Raw genomic sequence first — 12777 nt, forward strand, 5'->3', positions numbered from 1 at the left:
TGGAGATCTATGGTTGCTCTGCTCACTCCTGATTGTGTTGATGATCATGTAGCAAATCCTCAGTAGTGGAGGAAATATTCTAGGCTGTTGCTGGGAAGAAATAAGAAAATTAAAAGGTCACATACACTTTAGTTCTTACTGTAGACACAGCTGCTGGCAAGAGCTGCCCAAGGAGGGAACTGCTCCGGAGCATTAACAGCCCTGCATGTTGGGTGGACTTGCTGAGTTAGATCTACACCAGATTGCAGTGATTTTCCAAGTCTGAGTGATTTCCTGGCCTACTAAATTAAACTTGCCATCTGACACACGGGGAGCTGATAGTTTTTAAGAAGAGAGTTGATAATTTTTAAAAAGAGAGTGAACCACCCAAGTGTGTTGTGCTCAGCCTGCCAAATACAACCCCTCCACAGTTGGAGGAGTAGATGTTTGTGTAGAGCAAACGGAGACAAGGTCATTGCCATGTATTTAATAACAGCAAAGCAAGACCAGAGGGGAAGAAGTGGCTGTGGTGTGATGGCATTGGTGACTCTCTCGGTCATGGGGACTTGAGTTATGTTTGTGTTACAAAATATGACAAAACCATCAGGATTGAATCCCATTGAAGTTCTGGGGAGTGATTTCTGCTGTGTTTACAGGGGGCTGTCGGATCTGGGTGTGGGAACACAAGCAGGTGTGTTGGAAGGGTGTTTTGTTGGCGAGTGAAGAAGGATTAGGGCTTCTGCAGCGTGAAATGAAATGTCACCCTGGGCTCTTCTCACTGACAGGGGTGTTCTCAAGGGTTCGTGTAGGAGGTGGTAGGTCCATTTTTGTTGTAGTTTGGGGGTGTGGGAGGAGTGGGGTTGGGCTGCTTCTCTTTCTGCTTTCCCTTGGTGTGTATGAGAAGGCCACTTTGCAAGAGTTAAAGCACGAGAAAGGAGTTTGGGTTTCTCTGCAGGATTTCTCAGCGACCTCCAAGCAGAGCAGGGTCTCCAGCCCCATCCCTCTCCCCAAGGGCACTGTGCACTCTCTTGTCGTGGTGCTTCTCTCAGTGGATTCTGCAAAATGAAAAGAGGTCCAAAAAAATGAATCTTCAAAGTTCAACCCAGTACAATTTCCAGCTTTTTTTTCTTTTTTTTTTTTTTTTTTTTGCTTAGCAGTGCTTTTTATTTCAATATTCCAAGCTAACAAAATTACTGACGTGTGAGTACTCTTTTTTTTTTTTTTTGCTGCTTGAAAGCTAAACTTCAATGGTTGGCGTTTGAGTGAATCGGAATTCTAATTTCTCATTATCTGCTGATAAATGTTCTCAAAAGATGAAAACCTTTGTCCTTGCAACATCAAGCCTGGTCTAGTGAATCGGGGGCAGCAGCTAAAAGCACACAGTGTCTAGGCAACATGGGCTCTTTTGGAACGTGTACTGCTCTTAAATCTCCTAAATTATTAAATTTGACTTCAGCGAAGTCTCCTTAAATAGGCTGCATTATGCTGTAGCTGCCTTCTGAATTGCCTCAAGAAAATCCTATTGCAAGTATCTCCTGAGTTGAGGAAAATGGGCTTTGTTGTGCAGAGGAGACATGTGGCTTGGAAAGTGCTGGGAGGAGCAGCTGCGTGAGGGAACTGGAGGGGACGGTGCTGGTTTTGGTCTTACCATTGTGTGGGAGTAACTTGAGGTGTCAGTGGAGCCTCTTGATGATTGATAATATAAGTGTGTTACATAAAAACTGACAAAGTGAAAGCTTTGAGGACAGGTTAGTTTGTTTTGTTTATTTTTTCCAAGAGGAAAGCCAGGGTCGAGAGACACGAGAGTCCTGGACGATTTCCCCAGAGGTTTCCTGGTACTTGGTCAGGATTCTTTGAGCCCCAGCTGCTGGGATGTCCTGTGAGAGTCTTTGCTTTGATTTCTTAACAAAATTATATTTTTTTTTAAATCGTGGCTGTGTTCTTAGCTTGGGAGAGAAGTGTATTTGAGAGAGAAAAGGGAAATGGGCATAGTTGTGATTATTATTGGGTACATAGCACAGAATCCAGTGCTGTTCTTTTCTCCTGTGGTACCAGGATCTCCCAGAAATATTTCAATCCTGTAATTGGGCATTACAGAAAGAGCAAGAAAACATCAGAGCTCATGGTTGCTAATCTGTGTTCTGCTGCTGATTTATCTTGTGTCCTCATGGCTCACTTAATTATGGCATCTTTTCATTTTTCAAGAATTTAGGATAACAAGATATCGACTTGGTTGTTTTTTGTTTTTTTTTTTTTTTGGAGAGAAACATTAAGACTGATTGGCCTTTCTGATATGGTAAGTGGTTACCCCAGGGAGAAATGAATCTCTGTGTTGACCAAAGCAGCAGACCAATATATGGATTGTGCTGGATGGATTGCTGTGTCCCAAGGGTCTGCCTGTTGGCCTCTGGTGGAAGAAGAGCACAAGGTTTTCCCCAGCCCTGAGTGCTCACCAGCTGTATCTTTGTTATATGCAAATAAAATACTCAGAGCTGGTGTCTAACACCATCAGCCAGGCCTGGCCCAGGGGTCCAGTGTGTTGTTTTATATGTTCATTGTTTTGACTGCCCACATGTCCTGCAGACCCTTCCTCTGAGGCAGAAATCCTGCCAGTGAAGGCCAGTGTTTAACGTGCTGGTATCCTCTGGAAAACTGCACTGTCAGATCTCCTCCCTGTGTGCACTGACTCATCTCTACTGCCTTTAAAATCCAGCAGCATCTTATGTCTGTCACTACTTCTTGTTAAATTGTGGTGACCATAGGAGGGAGCTTTGATTATTAATTTTTAAATGATTATTTAATGATTTTTTTTCTCCCCTCCTTTCCCACCTGAAGGAAGCAGCTGTACATGTGCACACTTGTGTTGGGCACAAATGTCCTGTTGCAGTGAGCAGACTCTCCCAAATGGGCTCCTCTGGTTAGGCAAGTACAAGATGAGGCTTTTGCTCTGACAAAAACATCCTCCAGAGCACTGTTTGATGTGAAACCAAGCATGGAAAAAAATCCACTTCTCAACAGCAGTGGAGAGAACATGATTTGCAGAGTCCCTGGTTAAACAAAGCCTTGATGGTTTAGGGCATGAAGTGTAAGTGCTGTATATATGGTCTGCAGGCAGGCTGACTGCTGGTCCTGGGATTTCTGCTGCCTCAAGTACATTTAAAAACCATCCTGGTGTGACTCTGTCAGTGAAATCAATGAGTATTTTTACCTGTAGGATCAAGACTGACACAACTCGTGTAGGTGCATCTGCATTATCTAAAGGTAGTTTCTATCAGGTGTAGTAGCTCATTCCACATTTTCAGCCAGGGTGAGCAGGGATGGTTTAAGTGCTCGTGTCTTGAAATAGCTGTTTTCAGGTTGTGGAAGAGCATGTGTCAGTGTAGCTAATGGGATAAACCTCCTGTGGTATGGACAAGTCCTTGGCTGCTGCAGAACGAACTGAACAGCCCATCTGATCAATCAACAGCTGCTCCTCAGAGCCTTGGGAATAGCAGTGGAATTGTATAGATTGCTTAACTTCTCCTTGCTGCTGCCTGCAGCAGGACATCTGAGCCACGGGTGAAGGGGTTTATCAAGGATAATGAAAATAAAGAGGAGAGGGGGGTCAGCAGGAGGGGTAGGAAGATGGAGGTTTCTTCAGTCAGTTTTGTCTCAGGTGCTGTCTTCCAGGGAGCTTTGTTCTTTTTCAGAAGCGAGGTAGCAAAACCTGGAATCCAAATTAGAGTATCCAAAGTGGAGACCAAGATCCATGCATTTGGCTTTTCCTCGACTTGCTGGCATTTTAGCAAGAGATTTCCACCAACCCCAAGGCATGGCTCTTGAGCCTCTCTCATGGAGGTGAGAGATCCAGTTCACCTGCTACAAAGCAGGTGAGCAGGTGATTGCTATTCCATTTTTTCCATTGCTGAGGTAGTGGCTGGGAATTTGGCCCACACCGGGAATTACTGGGACTAAGTTCCAGCAGCTTAAGAGGACAAACAACCCCTTGTGTTTGCAAACTACTGTTCACCTTGTTTAGAAACCAGCCAGAGGGGGATGTTGGCTGTTTCAGAGGTCTAGAAGTAAAAGTTAACATAAAAAACCCCATAAACCCAACAGGGTTCATTGATAATTTCTGCCCTTGGAGAGGCTTAAACAGATCATCTGCACAATGATGATCGCAGGAGCAGAATGTGTCTCGTGTGACAATTATTTTCAGTGTGCTAATATGCAAGCTGTTGTGAGTGGTTTAAAGGGTTCCTGGATGGAAAGTATCCTGCCAGAACTGTGGAAATACACTTTTTTATTGGGAAGGAAGAACCAGGTACAGGCAGCTTTGCCTGAAGCTGGGGAGCAGTGCAGGTTGGCTTGTTCTAAACCACATTGCAAGAGCCTGATGACGTAGGATGTTTGGTGGGAGTACACTGAGGGAGATTGCTTTGCTCGTCCAAGGTTGTAAAATGTGATTTAGGTGTCACTTAAATGCTTTACATGTTGTAATTAACCAGCCTTGCAAAATTTTTCTCATCCATTTGTCGCAGGAACTTAATTTAAGCTGTAAAACATCATTTGTTTTCATCACTTTTTGGCAAGGAGAGTTTTGTTCCTGGGCTCGTAAATCTCCTGTTTGGGTGGTTTTTTGGCAAGGCCAGGCTGAGGGAGGGTGAGGAGGAACCTGCTTTCTGGCCCAGAACGTGATGTTTGGGGCACGGGGAGGGTGTGGGAGCAGGGGGTGGTGGGTGGTGGGTGGGGGGTTCTGTTCAGTGTCTACTTCTCCTGCATTTTTGTGCCTTCTCTGTTCCTGGGAGCAGGAGGGCAGACCTGGAAACTGGCACCTGACAGTCTGACAGCTGCTGTGCTGCCCAAATTGTATCCTGCTTGTGTTCTGCCTGCCTCAGACAGCAATATCACACCTTGTCAGGGCTGGCTGAGGGAACATCTTGAAAAAGCCATTTGATTAGTCTGAGGACACCGGGTTGTAGCAGGAATTATTGAATTCAGCTCCTGAGTCAGGTGATCATACAGAAGACATTTTCATGCTCTTCCTGGGCAGTGTGGGCTCTCTCTGACTGTGCTTTCAGGCACCAGGAGTCTGTCTGGAGACTGGCAATGTCTCTGGGCCAGGCAGGACAGAGGAGGCAGCCAGGAACAGGGTGCAGGAAAGGCACTTCCTGGGTCCCTTATCAGAGGGATCACAGTGTAAAATTGGGGTAAAACTTGATGTCTAATTTATGATGCTGCCTTGGAGCACTGGCAGCACATTTTTAAACCAAGAAATAGTCATGAAGATGCTCAGGTGTCCCAGCATGGACAGTTCTGCATAGTCAGATCTGCCAGCCATGTTCTCCCAACACCCCTACTTATCCCAGAAGGCACAAGCACTTTCCACTCTGAAACCTTTTAAACACCTGCTAAATGACAGTCTTGGCTCCACTGCTCATGTGCACCTAGTTTCAGGGGTGGTGAGGAAGTTAAAAATTAATTTTTGTTCTCAAAAATAGCTTTCTTAAGCCACAACCAGGGCTTTGCCTTCTCCTCCCTCCCCCTTCAATTTGAAATATATATGGAATGTGTGTGTGTGTGTGCATGTGCCATGTGTGAAATACTGCAGTTACAGCTTGGGGATTGAGGAAAAGTGATTTGCCAAATGTTTCTTAATCACCTCAAGTTTTCACTTTTTATATCTAAAGCCTTTAAATAAGCTGTGTATGTTTTAAGCAGATAGTTGGTGTTTGATCCTTGTTCAATGAGTATACATGTTAAGGATCTTGAAGGATAATTTCTTGTTTGTCCTTGAATTTAAAAAGAATCCTGGTTTGCCCCTCTTTTCACCTCCCTCTGAGGAGGAGGCCACGGAGATGCTCCCAGGGCTGGAGCCCCTCTGCTCTGGAGCCAGGCTGGGAGAGCTGGGGGGGTTCACCTGGAGAAGAGAAGGCTTCAGGGAGAGCTGAGAGCCCCTTCCAGGGCCTAAAGGGGCTCCAGGAGAGCTGGAGAGGGACTGGGGACAAGGGATGGAGTGACAGGACAAGGGGGAGTGGCTTCCCACTGCCAGAGGACAGGGATAGATGGGATATTGGGAAGGAATTCTTCCCTGGGACGGTGGTGAGGCCCTGGCACAGGTTGCCCAGAGAAGCTGTGGCTGCCCCATCCCTGGAAGTGTCCAAGGTCAGGTTGGATGGGGCTTGGAGCAACCTGGGCTAGTGGAAGGTGTCCCTGCCCATGGCAGGGGACAGAACAAGATGATATTTAAGGTCCCTTCCAACCCAAACCATTCTGTGAGTCTCTGGTATATTCAGCATACACTGAACTGCCGTTGCCTCCTGGGAGTTTGCTGTACAGAACAGGTCCATTGTTGTGGGCCTTATTCTCCCATCCCACTCATACTTTGTGCTTTTGAATAAGCTTTGAGGCTGTTCCTGACTGGAACCCTGCCTGCCAATCCGTTATCAAACAGTTCATACGTTCAGAAATGCTCAAATGCATGAAACAAATGTGGGAGAGAAGTCAGTCCTGAAACTCAGGAGTGCTCTGTTGGAGCCTTTGTCTCCACCCCACATCCAGTGTAAATGCAAAAATAAAGTAATTTGGCTGTAGGAGCAAAAATGGGGGTAGATTGGCACTTACTTCATGGCTTTGCATGCTTTTTGTTTTCTTCTTTAAAAAAGCTTTGACAGTAATTGGAAGAGACTTTTGCTGTGGTGCTCTGGATCTCCTGCCCTGCAGTAGTAAATGACAGGTTTTTCTCCTGTAACCAACAGTCCTGTAGGCTGGAGCTTGTGGTGGGCTTGGGTTTTGGAGGGGGTTGGTTGGTGTTTTAAACACGTAACAAATCGCAGACAGCTGAGGAATTTATTTCAGTTTGATTATTCCTTAACATTCAAAGAAAGCTCCTTTAGAATTTCCTGTATTCTTGGCCTGTGCTCTCTTCCCCAGCTTTCCTGGTGATGTTTGTCACGAAGGCAGCGTGTGATTCATGCGTTTGCAGTCTCAGAGGGCTTGGGAGGAGAGAATTTCTACAAGTGCAATTATTTTATGCCATATCCCTGTGGCTGTAGAATAATCTTAATGCTGGGGATTATACACTGCGAGCTGCTGTTTTATACCACTGAGTCAGAGGTGCTGGAGCTCTGCTGCAGCAGCCTGGGAGCCAGAAGGGAAACACCAGTGCTCTTAAATACCTGGAGCCCCTGTGGTGTGATACCACCGGTGTATTTTTGTCTCCTGGGCTTCCAAGAGCAGTGAAATGTTGATAGCACTAAAACTCCTGATGCTTCTTCACTTCTAAACATGTACCTGAGTTGCACAAGCAGTTAATTTTCCAGGTAATGTTTTCTTCACAAATATATATATATATGTATATTTTTATATATATAAAGGCAAACAGATGAGAAGTTTCATGTTGACAAATTTTGTCCATGCTGCAAAAAAGTAGGCCAAAAGATGGGGAAAATCCATCTTATCCATCTTGATGTCTTTGGTAAGCATTTAAACTCCCCACTGCTTCTGTTACAGTGTGCAGGGAGGTCTGATGTTGTTCAAACACTGTCCTGGGTTGTATCTACTGAGAGTTTCTGGCCTGCCATGTGCTTCAGACAAGCCAGGCAACCTTCCCCCTCCCTCTCCTGGAAGCTGGAAATGCCATCAGGGAGTTTGGAAGGGTCAGTCAGCTGTGGCTTGAAAACTGCTTTGAGCTCAGGCAGCAGAAGAGCTGTGTGAAAACTCAGAGTTGGTGTTTGGAGTGTTGCAGTGCAGGCACATCTCAGGTTCTTGCTCCTCTGATGGTGGCAGTGGTTACTGCTGATTTCAGTGTCTTTTCTCATGGGAGTGTGCCAGTGTGGTATCTCTTTTTCACTTGCTTGCAAAGCCACCTCCAGCCAGCCTCTCGGAGCACTTGGGACTGAAAAGTGTTTCTTTTTGCATCAGAAGCAAATGCCCTCCTATTAACTGTGTGCTTTTCTTTGAAAAAACAACCCTGAATTTAGGTCATGCCTTCATCTCCTCAGGACTGCAAACAGAATCTCTGCAGCATTGCAAAGGCTTGTTTGTTTTTGTTCTTTTTCTGTTTCCCAACTGCAGGAGTTGAAAGACATCTTTATGTGTTCCCTCCATCCAGTTCACCCGGATGGTGACTGGGGAGAGCAACTTCTGACCTACCTGTGCTTGATATCTGCTTTCAATAGGAAAACAGTGGCTGGGTTGGTAGGGAGTTTATCCATTGCCTCATTTCATAGTCAGGCCACATATCCTGTCCTTTCCTGTGCAGGGTAAAGGTGAGTTGTATAACCCAGCAACCCCAACTCACGTTCCTTTTTGGCATCCAGCTAAGGTGTGTGAGCACACCTGGGAGTTCCCAGCACTCCTTGGTTACTGCAGGGAGCACGTCTCCTATTCCAGAAAGAAATCTTCAAGCCTTTACACTGAATGGGATTTTGTGTAATCATTGTAGATAAGAAAGAAATTACCAAAGCCACAGAAAACCCCGGGATCAGCACTGCCCTTAGTTATTGTTTGTTCTCTGCTCCCACGTGGGCTGATAATGAGCCTTTCTGCCTCATTTAGTCATATGCCTGATAGATATATGTGGGAGTGTATATGTGTATCTACTATCTCTGCTTGGATAGACTTCCCTTGTATTTATTTTTTTACTGTTTTATGGCTTTTCTCTTTTAAAAACTGACATTAAGCAGAAAATATTTTGATTGGGTAACTGGGTGGCTTCTGGTGCACAGGATACACTGCAGCATTCTCCTCCCTTTGTAAAAAGCTCTAACGTTGCTGTCAACTGCTTGTAACTGTTCTCACACGTTCCCATTCCAGAGATTGTCTGTGTGTGGGGATGACAACCTTCTCTTCTCAACTGGACTGGAGTTTGATAGCTGGGACTCTTGAATCTTCTGCTATTTTTGCCCATTTGTGAAGTGTTGATACTACTTGGCTCTCTCATAGGGCTGTCAGGAGCACAGCAGGCCTGATTTGGCACTGAGAAAATGCAAAGAGTGCTCTGATAGGTTCAGGAACAGCCTCCCAAATTGCCAAATGCTTGTTAGCCAGTCCAAAATACCAGTGTTGTCGGGGAGGGCAGGAAGGGAGAGGGGCAGCTGGGTAGTTGCTGAGCTCCAGGTCTGTGCTGGATTTTGTGGGAGTGCTTTTCAAACTTCAAATTGCTGCTGGCCAACCAGTAAGTAAGTATTGTATTTTCATTGTTTCAGATGAGAAAAGTTGTTCACACTTAGTACTAAATTATCATTGGGTTAAAAAACAGTCAGGAAACGAGATAATGTTGAGCAGAGCAATAGCGACGTTTTAATTATGTGAAGCTCAAAAACCATATTTTCACTTTGCTGGAATCTTAAAACACAGTCTGGAGGTGTGAAAGCTCTGAGTGTGACAAAATTACTAAAGAGTGGTAGCACCAGTCAGGATCCTCAGGTGACTGGGTGTTCTGACTTCCTCATCTATGACACGCAGAAGGGAATGTTCTGTGGTGGGCGTTTTTTTCCTTTCTTTTAAAATTGTTTTCAAGCTTAGTGCTTACTGAGGACTAGGTCATGTTCAGCAACTGTTCTGTTCTCAGTGAACCCTTTGAGTCTTAGGTCTCCAGTTCCTTTGGATGGCTTTGATTCCTTTCCAGTTCTTTTCCTGCTTGACTTGCAGTGCTCCCACCCACTGCTGACCGGAGCAGGCCCTTGTCACTGGTTCCTCTGGAGTAAATCTGTAGTGCTGAGGTACATCAGGGCACCTTAACAGGACCCTTCTCTCAGCTTTGCACCCACTTGCAGTCTGAATGTGTTTGTAATTGTCAGAGAGCAGCCAGTGCCTGGAGCTTTGTGACCCTGCCTGAGCCTTTCAGAATGAATTATGGTTTTTCATCTACTCCGAGGGTCACGTTCTCTTTGTAATTGCACTGAAGTGACTTTCCACTACATTTGGTACATGCATGCAGACATGCCATAATCTGTTCTGTAAGACACAGTCTCTCCATAATTACAAGGAATATGTGAGCCTGCCTGCCTTGGAGATGGCATTAGGGTGTTCTCTCTCATTAAATCAACATAAATCCTCGATGTCGTCTCATTGGTTCCCTGCTGCATTTTTGCCCTCCAGTAAAGAGCAGAATTTCTGTGTGTGAGTGAGAGCTCTCTCTATTTGGATAATTCTTTTCATTGGCCACACTGGTGCAAACTGGAGATAAGATTACAAGGATGTGTGATCTTACTCTGTGCTGGTATTACCCAGTGAGGGATCTGTGTTCAGTGTCCTGTCTCTTCCAGAAGCCTGGAGTATGTTGTGTAGGAAGCACAGACCTCCTTGAGCTTGTGAGGTGTTCTGTTTGACTGCCTACAACTCTGGATGGTCTTACTGCTCTCAGGAGATCCAGGGATTTCTTTGCTCACTTTGAATTATTCAGTAAATAGTTCCCTAAAAACACTCCAGTAGAAGTGTTGGTACCATATGGACTGTTTTTAGCCTCCTACTCCATGTTTTTCAGGTTTCTTTGGACCCAAGGGGTACCTGGAGGCCAGGTTGGGTATCACCAGGCTGCTTTTATTCTTGAGGTCTCTTAGACTTTTGATCTCAGTGATGTCTTTGATAAGGAGCTTTACAAACTGTGAAATGTGGTTTAAGAACAGCAACCCTTGCTTTCTCTGGATTAGATTAGTTCTTATTGTTATTCCCTGTGATTTTTGGTATTTGTGCCTGCATTCAGTTTTGAGCTGTGTGATGGCAGCTGGAGGCAACATTTTTTTCTTTGTATATGAGTAGAATTTGCTCACTAACTCCATGCTGCTACAAAAAATTCCCTTTTAAATCCTCTAAGCTATTTGCATTAATCCTCATTACTGTATTTTGTGCATTTGTATAATTTGCTTTTGCCTATTGCTGCTTTTTTCTCTTGTACCTTAGAAAGCCTTAAAATAGGAGTTCTGGCATGGAAAAGGCCATGTTAGAAGATTGCAGATAACTGTTGGTTTTCTAGTGGCTGTTCTTTTCATTGCTGTTACTGTGGAGGCTTAATGAGCAAGTTTGACTCCAGGGCAAGGCTGAGGCTGCTCTGAACAGCAGTTTCCATCAGGATTCCTTTGAAATGAAGCATCTATGAACCTGCCAGCTTTTATTTTTTGTTATTGGTGCCTCCTGCATTCATCAGGGCACGGTAAAGGGTGCAGCCACACAAAGGTGCTACCTGGAAACCTGGGGGGACCGATAGTGATGCACTTGGAGCAGCTACCAAAGCATGTTTTGGATATTAATGCCTAAGTCTAGAAGTGGCACAATCCCTCTGCTCCCCTTTGACCTCCTGTTTTATGTATGTGCTTTCAACCAAAACCACCACCCTGTCTCCTCAGGAATGACTCTGTGAGGACACAGAGAATGTTTTCTAACAGAGCCTTAAGCTGATGGAGGGTGGGTTTAGATGGGATATGGGAAGAAGTTATTCCTTGTGAGGGTGGGGAGGCCCTGGCACAGGTTGCCCAGAGAAGCTGTGGCTGCCCCTGGATCCCTGCAAGTGTCCAAGGCCAGGTTGGACGGGGCTTGGAGCAACCTGGGCTAGAGGAAGGTGTCCCTGCCCATGGCAGGGGATGGAACAAGATGAGCTTTAAGGTTCCTCCAACCCAAACCATTCCATGCCATACATGTTGCTGAGGATATGCAGCATTTGTAACGTGGCATCCCCTGGATGCTGGGCTTGGCTCCTCACTTTAGCAGAGTATTTACGTTGTAAGACCTTCCCTAGAGAGTACGGAGCGTCATGTTCTCCCCTCCCCTTTCTCTTTCAGGCCATGGCTTGTTTGCTTCTCCACAAGGTTCTGCTGCTTCATGAACTCAAGCTCTTCGTGACAGAGGAGGAGTGGGAGGAGTTGATCAGCAGAAGCATCAGCCAAGTGACAGAGGTAACGAGCTCTGACGTGCCACACGTGCCGATAGCGTGTAACGGGTGCTGCTTTCACCCCTGTGCTGCTCGCCCTCAGAGCTGCAGTCTGGGCCTGTGTCAGCTTAAGTGGTCTTAGGGGCCTTGTGCCTGCTTGCAGCAGGTGTGAGCAGTGCCCACCAGGATGGCAGAATTATTGTAACATCTCTGATCAGGTGGATTTTCACAGAGTGCAAGAGGTGTGCCTGATGCAGCTCTGTGGCACCTGTGTCTGGATCCAGTAGACAGAGCTCGAGTTTTAGGGAATACACTCATACAGATCAATTTAAGGTGGTTTTCTTTTTTCTTTTTTTTTTTTTTATAATTGAATGTAAAGGTACTGGGAGCATTAATTTCAGGACATCATGGAAGTTCTGTATCAGAATGAACTTCAGGGCCAAAGAAGTAGAGCTGAGGTGCACTAGACCTTTGGCTCCTGGTGCTCTGCAGGCCTTCTGGACCAGACTCCTGTGCTCATATTGTTTATCAGGGAAACCTTAAAATACATTGGAAAATAAACCAGTGACAGAATTTGCAGGGCTGGCTCCTGAGTCATGGCAGGGGCAGATTGTACCTGAGGAGAGTTCTTAGGTGCAGCTGTTACCTGGGACATGGGCTGTGGGACAAGAGATGGAAGAAGCAAATGCCATTCACTTGTGTTCTTGGGGCCTGACGTGGGGTGAACCAGGCAGCCAAATTAATGTTGTGAGGTGGTGACTAAACTTGATGATGTGGGAGATTCCAGTCTTGGAATTCCTGTGTAACTGTAATAATGATCTCTTTCTAAGTAGCTTTCATCCTCTACTTACTTCCTCAGGTGCTGGTTACGTGGTAATTTAGGCTGTGCTGTAATTTGCTGTATTGGAACAGAACAATAAGATCTGTTTCCTTTAGTCAAGGAGGGACAA

At 45.5% G+C, this 12777-nt stretch overlaps 1 protein-coding gene across 1 annotated transcript in view; it reads left to right on the forward strand.

The window, feature by feature from the left end:
* Positions 1-12777, forward strand: part of MYBBP1A (MYB binding protein 1a) — a 56896-nt gene that overhangs the window by 30196 nt on the left and 13923 nt on the right. The window contains exon 24 of the mRNA XM_027734472.2: positions 11739-11852. Within this exon, the coding sequence (XP_027590273.2) occupies positions 11739-11852 (114 nt within the window). The remainder of the gene's footprint in view (positions 1-11738; positions 11853-12777) is intronic.

This window comes from Pipra filicauda, unplaced genomic scaffold (assembly GCF_003945595.2).
Source record: "Pipra filicauda isolate LSUMZ 115617 unplaced genomic scaffold, ASM394559v2 scaffold71_size5581439_pilon, whole genome shotgun sequence".
Classification (NCBI taxonomy): domain Eukaryota; kingdom Metazoa; phylum Chordata; class Aves; order Passeriformes; family Pipridae; genus Pipra; species Pipra filicauda.